We start from the raw sequence: 20853 nt of genomic DNA, 5'->3' as shown, positions 1-20853 counted from the left end.
CTTTTTCCAGTATCCTCTTCATTATCTTAGCAACATGGGTTATCAGAGTAATTCCCCTGTAGTTCTTCAGTACTTTCTTATTGCCTTTCTTGAAAATTGGGATGATTATTCCTTTTTGCCAATCCTCAGGGACCTTCTTATTCTCCCAGACAATCCTGAGAACTCGATATTTCCACTGCAGGCCTACAGTTTCAGCTGCCTTTATCATCTCCACTGGAATTTCATCTATTCCAGCAGTTTTTCCGTTCTTCATCTTTCTTACTGCCATTTCAATTTCATTCATTGTAATTTCTTTATCCATTTCTTCATCAACTAATTGCCTTTCCTGGTGGTCCATTAATAAATAAATAAATAAATAAATAAATAAATAGATAAATTAATAAATAAATGGCGTATGGCCTCCGGAGAGGCCTGGTGCAGGTCTTTTTCTAGTAGACAGCCTATTAGGCGACCTGCATGTCTATGAAGATGAGGGCCCTACCTAGGATGATTTCTAATGTTGTATACGCCACACACACCCAGCCCTCGAGCCATTGGAATTAACCAATTAAGGTTAAAATCCCCGACCCGGCCGGGAATCGAACCCGAGACCCTCTGAACTGAAGGCCAGTACGCTGACCATTCAGCCAACGAGTTGGACGGTGGTCCATTGAATGACTGTCATTATTTCTCATGTTCAGCAACTTCTGAAAATACTCTTTCCATCTATTTCTGATTTCTTCTGGCTTTGTTAATATTATGCTGCCTTCATCCTTCACAAATCTGGTGTTTACTTGATCTCTCTTTTTGTTTCTTAAGATATCATACAAATAAATTCTTGCTGCCCTGCGTATCATCTCTCAATTTCTGTGCGATTAAGGCCCAGCTTTTCCTCTTTTCTTCCTCCACCACTTTCTTAACCAAATTCTTTGCCTCGACATATTTTCTTCTACTTTCTTCAGTCTTAGATGTTTTCCACGCCATTTTCTTTTCTTTCACTTTACTCTTTACCGTGTCATTTCACCAGTGTGTCTCTTTGTCTTTCACATTTCCTGATGTTCTACCACATACCTTTTCTGCACATCCAACCAGTGCTTCCTTAATTCTTTTCCATTCACCTTCAACATTCCCCATCCTGGGTACCAAGGGTATTATTTCCCTTTGAAATTCGTCTTGTATGCTTTTCTCCTTCAACTTCCATACTTTAATTCTTTTCTCTCTTCCGTTCCCCGTTATTGGCGTTAAATTGTTGTTGAGCATAAAGTGTCTGCCACTTGTTATGGATGTAGATTTATTGCAGATTATTTTGATTAAATATGCCTTGTATTTTACTATATGTTTTGGAAAAATATTTTTATTGGAATATTAACAAAACGTATTTGTATCTTACCTATGCATGTTGAGTTTAGTATGGTATGCATCGAAACGGGTTGAAGCACAAAGGCATATTTCTGCAGGCACTACACATTGTTCTTACATCTTTCCCAACACCTATTTTCTGATACAACGTACATCCCCAGTTAGCATATTTTTTTCTTGTATGCGAATGGAATCTTTGAGATAAAATGTCTTTCTTTTAGCTTATCACTAAAGCTGAAATCGATATCACTATCCTTGTCTAGTACATCTTCAACAAAATACGTCATCATTTCTATGCAACTAACACCACCTAAATGTCGCAAATTGCTCGACTCACCGGGACTTGTTGAAGCCGTAGTTTCGAGTGATACAAAGTGATCCAACCTAAATATTCCAGGCATATTATTTGTATAATATCATGAGCTATTTATAGGTCTTTATGTTTATTTTTGTAACCTCGTGTGCAATTTATATCTTTATTATAAGATGAGCAAATATATCAGACACCCAGAATTTGTAGCAAGAGCTAGCCAGCGTATCTAATTCAGAACGAGGAAATGATATTGCTGACATTAAACTCCACATGGGTTTCTTTCATAAGGCAGGCAGAAATGTCTGGCCGCATAGATTGTACAGTATCTATTAGCTTGACCATGATGGCCACCAGTGGTCCATATTGACTTAATTACTATTATGAATTATGTCAATGTCTGCCTTGTTAATACAATTCAAAATCTAGTATATATACTAAACAAACAAATACATAAATATATATAAGTACATGTTTCGAGAATTAAAATTCTCTTCTTCAGCTTATAGATTAAAATCACATGCATGTAAAAGACCTTATTTAAAACTATTTTATGTCCTAACAAAATACTGAATTAAAACAATACAGTAACAACATTAAATGTTCAAACATGAATATCATTCATGTTATGTCCATATCTAAATTGTCAACCAGCTCAATGTTAATACCACATACAAACTTTTACAGGACTTTGGACATAAGATGAATTATATTCATGTTTATACTTTTAATGTTGTTATTGTTTTTATTCAGTATTTTGTTAGATGATAAAATAGTTTTAAATAAGGTCTTTTAATCTATAAGTTGAAGAAGAAAATTTTAATTCTCGAAACATGTACTTACGTATATTTGTGTATTCAATGGTTTAGCATATATACTAGATTTTGAGTTGTATTGACAAGGCGGACCTTGACATAATTAATAATAGTAGATTGAACAGTCCAAGCACAAATATTCAACTACTGTTGGCATTTTCCTGCAACTAACATATAAAAAGAAATTTCCTGCTGTAAAACTATAAATATAATACCTCAAATATTCACGTGATATGTCTTTAACTTTCTAAGTACATAGGGGAAAGATTCACAATCCCTGTAATTTTAGTGTCATAAAAATATCATAGGATATGAATTGTTTTCCAGTTTAATGCGCAGAGTGAAATCACAAGATCTATTGGGCAATGTGCTAGTGCCAGCGGGAGATTTAAATGGGCAATGGTGAATGGGTTAATAAGTCTGTTTGCTCCCTGCAATCCACTCCATGCTCTCTCATTAGTGTGTGTCCAACACTTGTCCCTTTTATCTACTGGGTTGTGTATGACGTGAAGTGAATCTTCATAGAGGAATTTTATTATGACCTGATGCCTTTCCTGATGTCAGCCTCATCAGAGGAGTTAATTAGATGAAATGAATGACGTGATATAGGATGATAGGAAAAGAGAGGTTGAAACCCACTGCCGGCACATAGCCTACTCCTGTCTAATAGCACCAGGGGGTCTGCTCAAGGCTTAACGTCTTCATCCGATGGACGAATCGCCATGAACAGCATCATATGCCCTCACTCTATATGAACAATACAGAGAGGTTTGGAATTGAACCCACGCTATTGGCACGCAATGTAGTGATTATAAATTATACACCACCACCTTTCCTGCCAACCAACAATCTGAAGGTGATTTTTTTTTTTTCACCAGTAGGACTCATATTGGCTAACCACGCACGGTATTATACCATATAGACTAGACACTTTAACGATTATGGCCACTAGGCTAGTATTTAAACAATATAACTTATACAGCTTCATCCTACCATACCAGTATTTAAATAAACTTGTAACTGACACTGTTTCACTTTGCCACACTAGTATTTAAGTAAACAGTACAACTGACACTGATAGCAGTAGTGTTATGGAATCTGATACTTCATTACTAATGTGAATTTGTGTTTTGTGTTTTTAGGTGCAGACTCTCTAGGATTGGAAATATACAACCTGGTTGACATTTCAGAGCAAATTAACTTTGAGCTTGCCATGAGATTCTCCAGTAACATTAAAAATGGGGATGAATTTTTTACAGATCTCAATGGTTTACAGGTAAAATTCGAAATAGTGTAGTATTTACTATATTATTCTTCATAGAACTTTGATGGCATGCTTTACTTTATAACTTTCTTCAAAATGTTATCAAATTCTGTAGTGTAAGGTTCATAACATTGGTTTCTTTTGACACACCGTAACTTGTAGACAATGGGCAGCAGCTGAATGGATGAGGAAGTGGTCCTGAGAGTCGTTTTCTATGGAATAGGAGAGATTATCTCAGACATATTTTGGAGTCGGTGTCTTCTTTATTGTTAGGTCGCTAGGACCACCCAAGCCATTCTGGTCCTTAAACAATTAGAATGAAAACTCATAAGGACTATGATTCACAGAAATTTACAGAGCAGACTTACAATGCTGTAGTAAGCTTCGAGCATACGAGAATGAGTCCCACTTCCATTTGACACTTTGTGAAAATATCCAGGCAAACATAGTGGAATTCGATGGGGTGAATCAATATCAATAGGGCTTATGTCTGCCTCCGTAGCAAAATGGTTAGTGTTATTAGCTGCCGTCCTCGGGGGCCCGGGTTCGATTCCTGGTACTGCCAGAAATTTAAGAATGGCAGGAATGCTGGTATGTGGATGAAATGGTACATGCAGCTCACCTCCATTGGAGGTGTGCCTGTAAAGAGCTGCACCTCCTCGGGATGAAGATACGAGTTTACTTTTAATAGGACTTATGAATGAAAGAAGGTAGAACTGGTTGAGTAAGCAAAGACGATGTGTCTGGACATTAAGGGCCTAACACTGTTCGATTAAGCACAAAAAAGTAGGAGATTAAAAGGCATTCTTAACTAATATTAAAAGGATGAGGGAAGAGTGCAGTAGGATTGCTCTTTCTTCTTCTTAATGTGCCATCTTCTAGCAAAGGTTGGCAGTCAACATGGCGATCTTGAATTTGGAAGCAGCGACACGGAACAGAGCCATCGTGTCCAACCCATACCAGTCTACGAGGTTCTGCATCCATAGAGTTCGTGGTCTACCAGGACTCCTACGTCCTTCTATTCTTCCTTGTGTAACAAGCTGCAGGATTCTGTACTTATCATTCCGCATTATATGGCCGAAGTATTCCAGCTTCCGCCTTTTAATGGTCAGCATGACTTTAGTCTTCTTTCCAAGTCGATCCAACACCTCGGAATTCCGGATTCTGTCTGTCCATGAGATGCGAAGCATCCGTCTGTACACCCACATTTCGAATGCTTTCAGTCTTTTACAGAGGGCTTTAGTAAGTGTCCAGCCTTCCATTCCATAAAGTAACGTGGGAAAGACGTAGGCACGGACCAGACGGAGCCTTAGGTTTAGTTGTATGTTGCAGTTGTTGAGCAGTTTCTTCATCTGCATGAAGATGCTTCTCGCATGTTCAATGCGGACCCGTATTTCTTGGATGCAGTCCCATTTCTGGTTGAGGTAACATCCTAGATACTTGTATTGGTGAACCCTTGTGATGGGTTCATTGTTGAGAGTGAGCTGCATGTGGACGTCTTGCCGTTTACTGATGACCATGAACTAGGTTTTCTTAATGTTTATCTTCAGTCCTCTGTTGTTGCAAGCAGTATTCACTTCGTCTAATAATAGTTGAAGGTCTTCTACGTTGTCTGCTAGCAATACTGTGTCGTCAGCATAACGGAGGTTGTTTAGACGTTCCCCGTTGATAATGATGCCTATGGTAGACGGCTCTTCCAGAGCTTCTGCAAGGATAGCCTCTGAGTAAATGTTGAAGAGTAGAGGCGATAATACGCAGTCTTGTCGAACGCCACGGCGGATGTCTATTTCTTCTGACAGGTTTTCCTCAATCTTGACTGCTGCTTTCTAACCCCAGTACAAGTTGGCAATAATCTGAATATCTCGGTCATCAAGTCCGATGTTCTGTAGAATTTCTATCAACTTCCCATGCTGTACTTTATCAAATGCCTTTTCGTAGTCTATGAAACATGCATAGACATCCTTGTTCATTTCCAAGCAACGCTGGACAAGTACTTGAATACAGAAATGTGCATCTCTAGTCCCAAGACCATTCCTGAATCCAAACTGTGTTTCAGTTATCACTTCTTCACACTTAGCACGGATTCTGCAATGAATGATCTTTAAGAATATCTTTAGCATATGGCTCATCAGACTGATGGTTCTGTGCTCTTCGCATCGTCTGGTATTTGCCTTTTACTTTATTTCTGTTCCCATAAATGAATGAACAACGTGGGTAGTTTTGGTGCTTCATCCTTTGAAGAAACTGATGAGCAGGGAACTGATTTCTCTCTAAATACATACCTATTTAGGGATCTAAAATGAATTATATTTTGTATTATCTTCATGAATAATGATGTGTGGAATTGAAAAATTCAGTGTGTATTTTCCATATTTCTACATATTTTGGAGTTTAGCACATATTTTTCATATTCTTAGTCATTAAAATCAATATAGTCCATATTTCAGCTAAAACTTGTTAAATTAACAGACTCTGTCTGTCCCATAATTTTGTAACTCGGGAAATTTCATTCATCAACAGTGTGCCAGTGGTTTCCCAATTATTTTGTAACTTAGGCATTCCCTTTCATTGCTTCATACCTCCATCTAGTTCACTTACCAGTTGTTCACAGTGTTTGAATTAGCAGTGAGACGAATCATAGTGTTTTTGTACGGACCACTATGTCTACAAGTACAGTGTGTTCAGTTGTATATTGATATCATTGAAGACTTACAATATGCCTAAAGTAGCACAGTCAACCAGTATTAAGACGACATTCCGAAGATAAAAATTGATATTTTGGTGATTTTGGTGATTTTTTTTTAACTGAAATTGAAAGGATTGAGTTTCTTTTTTCTTGTCACGAAGTTATCCCGCCGAATTCAAACAATTTATCACTGTAATAATGCTTTGTTTGCCAGTTGTAATTTTACATTTAAATCCCATTTTTCTCCCAAAATATTCTGCCAAATGTAACAAAATTTGTATGGTATGTTGTAACAGTAAATATGGTACTTTGATGAGCATGAGTTAGACACAGGGCGTGTACCGTTCTGATTGTAGTGCTTACAGAGGGAGAGGGGTTTCTTGAAATGATTCTTAATTTCTTTTTTAAAATTCTGAATTTATTAACAAAGTTCAAATCATATCACCTTCATACAGCAGATATGCAGTAAATGGTTCTTTCCTCGTCCTGGGGATGTACTCGAAATCCGGCTGCCCTCCTCGTACTGCCATCAGTCTCCTCTCGGCACCATGGAACCACGATGGAAATTCTAGAAGTTCTGGAATATCCATACGACGTCCAGAAGATCGGGATAATGTAGTAATGTGAGCATTAATATTTGGTTGCACGGGGAATGACTCATGACGGTACACATTAGCACCTGGGACACGGAAAGAGTTTCTTGAAGAACGGATTTGAATGTTGAACAAAGAATCACTCGTAGTGCGACGTAATAAAACGTCAATAAAATTGACTAAAGAAAATGTGATGTTTGAAACAGCTTGAAATTATCACACGCGAAATATTTGCTTAGGGTTACGTGCAATTTTAACTCAGTCACTGAAAAAGAAATTGTTTCGCTTCTAAACCAATTTGGTTCATTAATTTGAAATTAAATGAAATAGGTTTCACTCTTCCACAGCCCATGGTTTGATCACACAAAAGAAAATACTGTCTGTTGAAAACACACAGTATAAATGCACAGTTCATTACTAGTCATAAATCATCATCATCATCATCATCATCATCATCATCACCATTTCCCTTTATCCAGCTGTAGCCGGGTAGGGGCAAATATGGTTCCTCTCCACTTTCTTCGGTCTTTCCACCACTCCTCCTCCAACACTGTGTCCCAGTCCAGGTTTCTTTCTATAATGCTGCGTTGGATGGTATCCTTCCATCTCAATCGTGGTCGTCCATGGCCTCTCCTTCTTTGGATTTGCATTTCCATCACTTTTTTAGGCATTCTTTCGTCGCTCATTCGCTTTATGTGCCCAAACCATCTTAGTCGGCTCTTCTCTATTCTATCAGTCATTTTTTCCACTCCAATTTCTTCCCGGATTTTCTCATTCCTTATTTTGTCTCTTCTACTCTTCTGTATCATACTCCTCAAGAATTTCATTTCGGCTGCCTGTATTCGACTCTCGTCCTTCTTTGTCATTGTCCAAGTTTCTGCTCCGTAAGTTGTTATGGGTACGTAATACATCTTGTACATAGTATCCTTTGCTTCCATTGGCACATCTTTGTCCCATAACATATTTCTTACACTATGATAGAAACAACTTCCAGCTTGAATCCTTTTACTAATCTCAGCATCCAGTCTAACATTCTCCATTAATTCGCTCCCCAGGTATTTAAACGTTTCCACTACTTCCAGGGGCTTGTCTGCAAGTCTAATCTGACCTTTCCCTTCTTTCTCCCCTCTAGTCATAACAAGAGTTTTACTCTTTTCTACACTTATTTTCAATCCACATTCTTCAATCTTCCCATTCACCACATTCAACTGTTCTTGAACCTTCCTGTCGTCTTCTCCCCAAATCACAATATCATCTGCAAATAACATCATGTTCATTTCTCTTCCTCCATATGCTGCTTTTGCTGTTCTCATGATGTCATCCATTACTATTGTAAACAGGATTGGTGATAGAACACTTCCCTGTCTCAGCCCACTAGTTATTTTGAACCAACTTGTCCTGCCAACTTGTGTTTGCACGCAACTACAACATTCCTTATACAATGCCATGATCATTTTTATTAATCCCTGTCCAATTCCTTTTTACACCAGACTGTCCCAAACTGTCATAAATAAACAGTTTAATTTGTGGTAAATGTACACCTTAAACACAGTCTAATGTCTACCATGAATATAAAGTTCAAATATGTAATTCATTTCTTAACACGGTTCAATGTCTACCATGAATGCAGAGTTCGAGTATGTAATTCACAGTCTATCGTTAACTCACAGTTAAACGTCTGCACAGATTAAATGCGTAGTACATGGATTGAAACTAATCACAGTCCAATGTCTACTCTGAATACACGAGATATTGGAAAATCTCACGATTTCTATAAGTCCAAAGACACAGTCATAGATTGAAGTTAATTCATTAATTAATCACTTGTCACAGTCTGAAGAGTTCTGACACACAAAATTTGCAAAATATTTCAATTAGTTGGCAATGCGAATGTCGTTCACAATTTATCACTGTTCGGATTGTTTCATCAATCATGGGTTGTGAACACCTTTAAGAAATGTAAGTTTGAAACACCTGTCTGAATAATGTCACAGTCTGAAGAGTTCTGACAAACAAAATTTGCAAAATATTTCAATTATTTGGCAATGCGAATGTTGTTCACAATTTATCACTGTTCGGATTGTTTCATCAATCATGGGTTATGAACACTTTTAAGAAATGTAAGTTTGAAACATCTGTCTGAATAAATCACCATTAAAGTTTAAATCAATCTTAACTGAGGCTAGATTCTATCACTCGTGAATTGCGGGAACTCGGCAAAATAAAATTATCATTTGCAATTCGCTGAAATATTCATAAGTTCAAATGTGGAGTTTAAGACTTGAACTCGGCAATATGAGATTATCACTCGCATAGCGTTGAAATCCTTTTAAGTCCGAACTCAGTACTGTGGAGTTTAAGTCATTAATTCGGCGAAATGAGACTATCACTCGCGTAGCATCGCGGTCCCCGCGAGCCGCCCGTCCGCTGCTCGCCGCACGAACTCCACACACACTGTGACACACACTGTTCTGCTGAGGGAAGCAGCTTTCACTTTATACACGATCCAAGCCAAAATATGTCTTTACATTTCGCTCAACAACTTCGTCGTCTCTTGCCGGATTTTTACCAAACCTTGTAGGAATGGAGATAAAATACAGGGCTACATGATGATGTGGTTGATTTTATCCAGCTATTACTGTGAGGAAGGTTATTAGCCGAAGAAACGTTTGGAACATTCCATACTGACGTAGGCTCTCTCTGTGTCACGGGGGAGGCAGGCTGTGATGTCAACCGGCTCTACGTCACACACACAGGTTGCTCGCTGTTTCTGGCTGACTTCTGCAGCTGGGCCGGCGCGTAGCGCGAAGTTTTAAATTTTAACTGCGGAGACTTAGTTCCGTACCACTGTTCCCGGTACAACGTATCACAGCTATATTAAAAAACCTGCATATGGAATTTTTTATTGCAGAATTTTTTCAAGTAATAGGGATTTTTAAGTCCAAAATTTTAGTATAATGTAAAAATTACACAAACTTTAGTACGATGTATCTCCTTATATAAATTATGTACAGAAAAAGCGATATGTAGTGCTTTTAAAAGAAGTATTATCTACCTAATTTTGAATTTACATTAACATGTTAATTAAATTTCATGAAAAAAATGGAATAAAATTTTTTTTAAAAATATATTTTGGGAAAACTATTAATTGTATATGAAAGAAATGTTCGTGATATCTCTACTTTTATGTAGGTGACATTCCCACAAAGTTTCGTGAAAATCCATGCATTAGGTAAAAATATCTTTTTATCTCCGGAGTGTCGCCTTAAGTTAAAAAGTTACGTGTCAGAATTTAAAAATTATTGTTTGTCAATTGACAAGGTATTATTTTGTTATTTGTGTCAGTGTACAGTGACATCTACCCAAATGTTCCTGGTGCAACAACACATTTCAACCAGTAAGCATCGGGCTAACAAACAATGAAATTTCATGCAGAGACAATTATTTCTGACACAACCAACAACTTTGTGTGTAACTTCCGAGTTCAGCACCGATCTCTGCTGTGCTCTCATCTCTCCTGACATCCCTCTCTTCAAACTGAATAATCAGTGGTTCAGGGAATTCCTCGAGAAACATATTAAGTGAACTATATCAAATGAATCAACGTTTACAAAAATCTATTGTTCAGCCATATATGATGAAACTGTTCAGAAGATAACACAAGAAATTAAAGATGGTCCAGTTTGGTTTTCCATTGATGAGACCACAGACAAAGAAGGCAGGCTGCTTGGCAACATAATCATTGGTTTGTTAAGTGAAGATTACTGTAAGCACATTCTTTTTCACTGTGATGTTCTAGAAAAATGCAATAACAAAGCTATAGGAAAACTGGAAAATTGTTCAATGAAGCTATGGGTTTCCTGTGGTCACAGGGCGTTAACCTCTTGACGCTGACCTCCATATGTCATATAGGCCTCCTTTTCTTCAGTTGCTGCCAACCACCATGCGTGGTATAGACCCCTGTAGGCCTAACTTCAGTTTCTTCTAGCTTTACAGTTTTAAGGTTGTTGAGATGGAAATGGAATATCTTTGAAGCTGAAGATCTCTGCTATCCTTGTAGGTATGAATCAGCCCAAATTACTGTTTCCTCTTCTTTTTTTTTTTTTCCCTAAAGAGTTTGAAATAGCCTGACCTCTTTCCACCTGAGGGCATGTAGGCTTAAACTTCTGTTGCATTCTAGCGGGTGTATGTATCACCATACAATATTTCTTTACATGTATTGATAGTATAAATCACCATCTTTCAACTGATACCCATGTTGACATGATCTGGTGAGGATTCCTATAATTCTTTCAGTGCCTTGTAACCTCTTACAACTCGTAATTACTTGACTCTCTGTCACTTTGAAATACGATACTGCTTGGCGCAGAAGCATGGCATGGTGCAGCTTGAATGAAAGAGAAGTAATTAAGTTTTAAGAAATCAGATGAAAAAAACACTACACCAGACTGAACTGAACAAACATACGGAATGACAGTACATTTTGCGCGTGACCTAGCAACGGATTATGAAACCCGTCAAAGTACATGCCTTCTTTTTCATGAACTAATCGTCCCATTTATGCTAAATAAATCTTTGAACTATCATTCCCAGTTCTTCTGCTCAAAATTCTCGAGGCAACAATTACCCTAGTATTCATTGCATTATGAAACATTGCATGCAAATACAAGAACGTCACTTTCATTCCGTATATAATGTGGAAGGTCTCTTCTCCATTAGTAGACTATAAGGTAAATATAATGTCAGTGAACGTAAACTACATTATATTGAGTCTCTACTCTAAATATTTGAAACTAATATAAGCTTAACTGTTGTAACACTGAATTTTTAAAAGAGATCATTGCATTTTCTTGGTTCTCACATCTGAATCGCCTCCTCTGCAAATGAGAACACGGACAACATAATTTTAAATATCGCTGAGGAAATTGGGGTCGATCTCAGTCTAGAAGACATTGATAGGTCACACAGGGTAGGGAAAAGAGAAGGCGGTCGTCCGAGACCAATAATAGTGAAGTTTGTGTCCTGTCGGAAAAGGAATGCAATGTTCACAAATAAGAAAAAACTGAAGGGCACAAACAAAACTATCTGAGAAGATCTCACTCCCCTGAGACTACAGCTTCTCCAGGAGGCAATTTCAAAGTACGGCGTAAAAAAATACGTGGTCGAAGGACGGGACAGTGATAGTGAAACGAGGTGACAGGAAAATTCGGGTCACAAATCGCCAAGAACTAAACAACGTTAGTTAATCATGAGCCTAAGCTAAAACTAGGCGATAACTGTAATTGAATAGGAAAATACCTAGATTTGTAAATATATGTTAAATTTAATTGATAACTTAGATTAGGCTTAACTAAATTCCAGGAAACTAGTTCAGTTAGCATTTAGAAACTGTCAAGTTGGCTTTTCTTAGGTTAAAGGAAACAAATGTCTCTAATTACAGCCTGCAAACCTCCCCTCCCCAAACACAGACCGGTCAAACTACAACCACCCCTTCCCAAACCACTGCTGGCTGCCCCAGCGACATTCCTCCTGTACCTCCAAGCTCTCTGCAGGTGGGCCACGTAAACACACAGAGCCTTCTTTCCCATTTCACTGAATTCTCAGACATATTCTCTAACAACAACTTCCATGCCATATTAATATCCGAGTCGTGGTTGAAACCAAGTATCCCGTCTTCACTAGTACATATGGAGGGTTACACGCTGATAAGAAACGATAGAGTCGGAAAAGGTGGGGGAGGCGTAGAGATATATCTGCGCAAAGATATGAAATTCAAAGAATTACTCAAAACACCAAGTGAATTTCACAACGGGCCGGAGTTCCTATTTATTGAATTACAAATTCACAGTGTTAAGTGTTTACTGGGTGTTGTGTATCGTGCACTGAAGACGAGATATATCGAAGACCTGGAGGAAGAACTACCGGACCTATTACCCAGGTATGAGCATGCTATTTTAATGGGCGACTTTAATTCTGACATGATAAAATGTGACTCTGCTGAATCTAGACAACTCAAAAGCATGCTTACCTCACTCAATATGACGATCCTTCCTCTAAATCCTACACACCACACAGCTACTTCCCATACACTACTGGATTTAATTATTACAAACAATACTGACAGAATGCAGACTTACGGACAACAGCCAGCTCCCGGACTTTCCCAACATGACTTTATTTACGCAACTTACTCACTGAAATGTCCCAAATATGAGCCTAAATTAATTTCCTATCGAGACTTCAAAAGCCTAAACGAAGAGGCGTTCATTGAGGACGCACTCAAAACACCGTGGCACAACATACAGCTCGTACATGACATTAACGACAAAATAACCTTGTTCAACAAACTACTTTTAGGACTGTATGACAAACACGCCCCCATACGGACAGCACGAGTGAAACGAAAACCATCACCTTGGCTGACGCAAGACATACGGTTAAAAATGGAGGAAAGAAATGCAGCTTACAAATATTATAGAAAAAATCCAACCGCAGACAATTTCGAAAAGTACAAAAAATGGCATAACATAACAACTCAGACCATCAGGAATGCTAAGATACGCCACACACATGAAATCTTAAAAAATAAGTTCTGGCAATGTTTGGAAAATTCTTCAAAACATTGGTTTGACAAAAAATAAAACCGACGAAAACAACACTGACTTGCCATTAGACGAATTAAATCAATTTTTCTGCTCACAAAATTCACATACAGACGAACTAAAAGGGAAACAATCGACAGACTATATACGAAAACAAAACACGACTCAGAGGAATTTTATTTTTCACATGTAACTCTTAATGACGCCAGAGACGCAATTCATGAAATAAAGTCAGAGGCTACAGGATGTGAAGGAATAAATTTGACATTAATTAAAAGACTCACTGAAATTGTTCTCCCAACAATTACACACATAATAAATACCTCACTCATGACAGGAATCTTTCCCAACATATGGAAAAGTGCCATAATACGACCGATAAGAAAAATCGATAATCCAACAAAACCCGAAGACTTTCGACCAATTTGCATACTTCCTTGTCTTAGTAAAATATTAGAAAAGGTCGTTCACAAGCAGATAACAAATTACCTTAACAAACACAATTTACTCTACAAATATCAGTCAGGATTTAGACCTAACCACAGCACAACCACAGCACTACTAAAAGTTACAAATGACATTCAAGCAGGCATGGACAACGGACAAATGACTATCCTTGTACTTTTAGACCTAAGTAAAGCATTTGACTGTGTGGACAGGGAAATATTATTAGCTAAGCTACAAGCACAAAAATTTTCTTCAAGCGCACTGACGTGGCTGCACTCTTATTTAATTGGGCGGCAGCAGTGCGTTTCAGCAGGTACGAAAGTATCACACTGGCAACAAACTGAAGTTGGCGTAGTTCAGGGCAGTATTCTAGCGCCACTGCTATTTTCACTGTACTTAAATGACCTACCAGAACATATAAAAACGTGTAAATACCATTTCTTCGCAGACGATATTCAACTTTATATACAAACAAACCCGAACGACATCCAACTAGACGTTAACAAACTAAACGATGACCTGGAAAATATAAAAGACTGGACTAAAAATAATTCTCTTAAAGTCAATCCATTCAAATCGCAAGCAATCATAATTGGATCCAAAAGTAATCATACCAAACTGAAAAGTGTTCAAATTCCCCCAATCCTATTCCACGCAACACCAATACAAATAAATGAAACTGTAAAAAACCTTGGCCTCATTTTTGATAAGTACTTAAACTGGGCGGAGCACATGACGAAAATATGCCAACGAGTATTCTTTTCTTTGCACTCTCTTAAACGTTTACGGGATCTCCTTCCTCCAAATACGAGAAAGTTACTTGTTCAAAGCTTAATTCTACCCATCTTCGATTATGGTGACGTAATATACAACAACCTAAACACCACACTTAACGCTAAACTTCAGTGGGCTTATAATACATGCATCCATTTTGTATTAAATATGCCCAGGTATTGTCATATATCAGCTTGTCTTGAACAGCTGTCGTGTTTATATTTGGCGGAGAGAAGAAACTTTCACTCTGTGTCGCTTGTTCACAACATTCTCCGTACAGACACACCAAGTTATCTGAGAATGGATCTTAAATACTTGTCATCCCCAAACAGTATACCTACAAGGTCAGAAACCTCTTCCCTGCTGAGCTTCCCAATTTACCGCACAACCGGTTACGGCAACTCATTCATACCTGCAACCGTACGCTCTTGGAATTCCCTTCCGACTGTAATTAGAGACATACATAGTAGAAATGTATTTTAAAAAACATATTATAAATGGTACATAGACTTAAGAAATTAGTATTTAATGTTTTTTTTTTTTAAATAGTGACTCTCAGAAATTTACCTTTTGTTTATAACTATTATTTAAGTTTAATTTTATAATTAATTATATGTAACTAGAAATCCTAATACTCTGTACTTTGTACAATGTAGTACATATGAGATGGTTTGGCATAACAGCAGGCTTCATAGCCTCAGCCACGCCACAAGTCAATAAATAAATAAATAAATAAATAAATAAAGCGGCACTCAAATGTCCACGTCGCTGAGGGGTTAAGAATGATAAAGTGTTACCTTTTTTTAGTGATGCCACACCTTATGTGATAAAGGATTGTGTTCTTCGAAGTTCATATTAAAATGAGAAGTGTGTCACGACCTCGTGACGCGACACGCCCCTTTCATGTCTCAGTGTCGAGCAAACGTACTCGAACGAGTCTCGAATCCGTGACCTCCGAGACTAAGGATATTGAGTATTGATCTAGAGTTTTTATGATCATGTAACAGTGGCAAGAAGTTACAGTGTTTCAAATGTTGAGTGATAATTTTATTAAGTGAAAGAGAGTTATAAGTATTCAAAAGCATAAGACTTCATACAAGTTTTACTTGAAGCAAGCTGGTGCAACATAAAGTGAGTTCATGTGTAACGTTGTGCAGTGGTCAGAGATCCCAAAAGAAGGTTCTCTAAGTGTTTCTAGAAGCAAATCGAAGCAAATATCGCATAGATTGTTGACGCAGCAAGAAGCAAATTGTTCGCGTGAATTCTATGTCCCTCCCCTTCCGTTAGTGGGAGGAACTCATGAACCAATCAGACTTAAAAAGTCTTACTTCTATGGGAGTAGTGGGGAAAAGCTTCAAGAAACATCGAACGTAAGATAAAGGGAATGATACTTCGGCAGATCGATAGAATCTGACCGACTGCCGTGGTAACAACATGTATGTGTCTGTACGTCACAAAGGGAGAATCTGGCTGATTACTGTGATAACAACGTGTGTATGTGGCAGAGTGCCACGAGGGAAAGAAACTGTCCAGCTTCAGTGGTAGTAATGCCTGGATGGCTGTGAGCCATAGCAGTGCAGATCTTGTAGGTTATGTACCTACTAGTGAGCCGCAGAACTAGTTAAATGTGGCTTAGCAAACGGTCTAGAAACTGTATCGGGTTACGCAAGGCAGTGAGGGAAACACTATGTACAGCATAGTTAGCAGGTCAAAATTGTTCGTAAGTGGTGGAGAGAGTTTGCAGACGGTGGGACTGAAATTCACGACGAACGAACAAAGGAGCAGGAGGCCGTCAGTTTCCGTCGAGACAGTCGTGAAGGTTGAGCAAATCATGCGTGAAGATCGGCGGATCACCCTGGATGATCTCTGCACTTTGATTCCTGAGGTTTCCCAAAGCGCCGCTCAAAACTTCCTGAACAGCATGGTGGCGAGCTGGTATGACATGGGCATACAAAAACTGTCACAGCATCTACAAAAATGCATCGACCGAAATGATAATTATGTAGAAAAATAGCTAAATGTTCAAGCTGTAAAATGATATAAACCATTGTTGAAATAAACAGGTCTATGAATTTATAAAAATATAGCCGACCTTATTATTGGGATTACCTTCGTAATAACAAAGGCCGAGAAAGGGAACGCTTCCGTAATCATGGACAAAAGTGACTATACCATTAAAGCACAAACGTTTGTTAAAGAGAACAACTTCATGACCTCTAGAAAAGATCCAACCAATAAAATACAAAGAGACCTAAAAAACCATCATTAAGAACGTTTCATTTTTGTTTAATGACCCTGAAAAATCCAAAATGATTATTATTAATCCAAAACTTCCCATAGCAAAAGCGCTACCCAAGATCCATAAAGCCGAAATACCCATAAGACATATTATCAATTACAGAAATAGTCCGACCTATGAGGTATCTCGGTTCATTCACAAATTCCTCAAATCACACTATCGTTTTCAAGCCAATACATCAGTAAAGAATTCCATAGAATTTTGCAGTAAAATTAAACACTTTAATTTATCCAAACACCACACTCTGCATTCATTTCATATTACTAACATGTATGCTAATGTACCCATTAACAGCACTGTACAATTGATCAAGAACAGTCTTTCCAAGTGCGACTACACCTCACTTCTTATAAAAATATAAAATTGAATTATAATGAAAAAATATTAACATGTTCATGAAACACAATACTCAATCATCAGAGTATGTACTCGCACTTAGTTCTTACCTGATTACTTACACATACAATATTTAATGGGCGCCAGCTACAACTCAATGCAGCAATAATAGACTGAGATTTTTGAATATCTCTAGGGTGTGAGGTAATAAGCTTACTTAGACAGCATAACATACAGGTTCTAGGAAAAGGAGATTGTTGTTTTGTTTCCCTGTTAAATTTGAGGTTATCTAATTCTACCATTGAAATAAAACTATAAATTAATTCAATATTGAACAAAATATATTCTTTAAATTTTTTCTAAAAATAGTAAGACTTGCTGCGATAAAACAGATGAGAATACAAAATTATGGCATTACAACTGAAAGAAACTAGGCATTAAATTTGAATTCCTCTTGTCCGGACATTTAAAAATTGTACATGAAATTTATCCCTCACCAGTTCACGAACAGTACCTTCAACACTTTGATTATTATTACGACGTATTCCTTTGAATTGGTATCCTGTAGGTATCTCAAGCCTAATTTGGTGATTTATCCTTTTTGTTTCACTGACGAGATATAGCATGGCTTGAAATTAGATTCACACTCCGAACATTTAATCCATATGGTGACTGGCGACTAAGTATCTATGTAATTGCTGCTTCTCCATCCAGATGACTGACTACTACTATCTCAGTAGTACTCCGTATGGCAAGGTTTGGTATCCCACTGACTTCATGGAAAGTCTCTCCATTCATCTCCTTCACTGACCATCGGTGGCCTCTCTCTCCAATTGACTCCTCACTACCATCTCACTACAACACCGCTTGGCAAGTCTCTCCATCCATATGACTGACTCTATAATATACGGTCAGTTGATATAGCCATCAGTTGACACCCACACGTAACCTCCCAAAATATATCCTAAAAATGAGCTTATCGCTAAAAGCACACAATGACAGAGCGATGACTCGGCAGTTACGCTAGCAGTATTGCAACATGTGTTGCAATGTCAAAAGTTATTTCACACAATTTACTGATATTATGCATATGTTTTAATGCTAATCTACACACGCATATATACATAACAAATTAACTACAATCAAGCAAGCAATAATCAATTACTACATAGCAAAATCAGATTACAGAATAGAATTAAACAATTATAATAGTTACAATAATAATAATATCACAGATAAAATAATAATAATAAAGATATAATCTTGTAACAGGATTTGAACCGTTACAATTCACCTCCCTCGTAAATAAATCGAAGAACAAAGAATCGATTGATTTATGAACAACATAATATATGTAACACTGACACATATAAACACTTTTGAATGAGTATTCAACATTTTTTTTTTTTTTTAAACACATCAATACATTTTATAAAATATCACTTATATGAGAACTTTTCTCGCACATTGTCATCATAGATAACTGTCCAGTGTCCTGTACTCTCTTTCCCATACAATTCACAGGAGTATAGCACTAAATTTAACACATACAAATAATTTAAAATGAATGTAAAACATTCCCTTTTTTTACAGTATATCAATACATTTTATGAAATATCACTTACATGAGAACTTTTCTCGCACATTTTCATCATAGATAACTGTCCAATGTCCTGTTCTCTCCTTATCATACAATTCATGACAATATAGCACTTATTTTTCCATGTACTGGAGTTCAATGCACCAATACGACACTTGGTTCACACGCAAATTCACAGATGTTAGTTTTATTTTGCCAGTTTCTTTAGTTTTATTTTGCCAGTTTCTTACAAAAAACAGTCATCTTACTTACATCAGGTCCCCGATCATCATTGTCATAGGCCAAGTCTGGTGAAGCCTTGTAAAATTAGAAGCATGACCTCTATTCGGATTCTTGAAAGACCGTCCTCCAAGTGACCAGAGGCGGTAAGCACTCATTCCCGCTATCTCCTTAACATATAAATGTAAGGGGTGAAGACATAGGATGGCCTCCATTCCACATAATGGTGTAGTATCCATTGCCCCCATTATTCCTAGACATGCAAGTCTTTGGACACTGTTTAGGTGGTTGCAGTTTTACTCTCAGAACCTGGCCACCAAACTAAAGATTTGTAGGTGATCGTGGGCCGTGCAATAGAAATATAAAGCCACTGGACCACCCTAGGTCCTAGGCCGCAAGTCTTTCCGACAGCCCTGCGACAGGCCCACATAATCTTGCGAGCCTTATCCACCTTATGGTCTATATGTTTCTTCCAGCTCAGTCTTGCCTCGAGGATTACCCCTAGGTACTTAACGAGGTTGTCTTAACTAATTTTTTCCCAGATAGGAATGGCTCTAACAGTCCGTCTAGCCTCCTCCTCCTGGTAAACACCGCGAGCTCTGTCTTGTCGGGATTGACCGACAAGTCCGTGTCGTGGCACCATCTTTCCACCCTGCGTAGGGAGCTCTGTACAAACTCTGAAACCGTACTGGGGAAATTTCTCACCGCCAGTAGGGTAATGTCATCTGCATAGCCTTGGGCATAAATTCCTCCACCATTTAACCTGGTAAGTAGTTCATCCACTACCAGACACCATAATGTTGGTGATAATACTCCTCCCTGTGGACACTCCCTGTCTATATTAGCACTCAGCATTACTGCATTGAGGGTAAACAGAACTCGACGGCCCTGCAGTGAGGCCATAATCCATTTTATGAGCATCCTGCTCACGCCTCTTCTCTCTAGACTAAGTTCTATGTAGCCCAAAGATGTGTAGTTAAAGGCCCCTTCTACATCTAGGAATACCACCATAGCAAGTTGTTGCTGATCCAAGGTGCTCTCCAGCCTGGAAACAAGCTGGTGTAGTGCCGTCTCAACCGACTTCCCTGGTTGGTATGCATGTTGATGAGGATGCAGGGGACAGCCTCTTAATACTTTCTCCCTGATATGTCTATCCACCAGTCTTTCCAAAGTCTTAAGAAGAAAAGACGTTAGACTAATTGGTCTATAATCCTTAGGTCTAGTATATGGAGACCTTCTGGGTTTAGGTATATACACTACCTTCGCCTGATGCCACAAGGAGTATATGTACCCCATGGTGAGACAGGCTCTAAAAATTCTGACCAGGTATGGTATAAGGACCATACCCGCTTCCTGAAGTGCTGGGAAGATCTTATCCATTCCTGGACTTTTATAAGGGGCAAAAGATTCTAATGCCCACTTCACCCTTCTTGGGGTAACAATCTCCGTGGCTTCCTTCCAACCACTTCTATCGGGTCGGAAGGATCCGCTCGATTCTACTTCACTATTTGTGACTACTGAACCTGGAAAGTGGGCATCAAGCAATAAGCTCAGGGTCTCCCCCTCTGTG

The 20853-nt window shown here is 38.1% G+C and overlaps 1 protein-coding gene across 1 annotated transcript in view; it reads left to right on the top strand.

The window, feature by feature from the left end:
- The window catches only part of alpha-Man-IIa (alpha-mannosidase 2), a 355439-nt gene that overhangs the window by 296596 nt on the left and 37990 nt on the right, over positions 1-20853 (top strand). Inside the window, exon 17 of the mRNA XM_067139236.2 lies at positions 3606-3739. Within this exon, the coding sequence (XP_066995337.2) occupies positions 3606-3739 (134 nt within the window). The remainder of the gene's footprint in view (positions 1-3605; positions 3740-20853) is intronic.

The sequence above is a fragment of the Anabrus simplex genome, chromosome 2 (assembly GCF_040414725.1).
Source record: "Anabrus simplex isolate iqAnaSimp1 chromosome 2, ASM4041472v1, whole genome shotgun sequence".
In the NCBI taxonomy this organism is placed as follows: Eukaryota; Metazoa; Arthropoda; class Insecta; order Orthoptera; family Tettigoniidae; genus Anabrus; species Anabrus simplex.
Note: the sequence above shows the minus strand (reverse complement) of the source record. Positions and strands in the feature narration are given on the sequence as shown.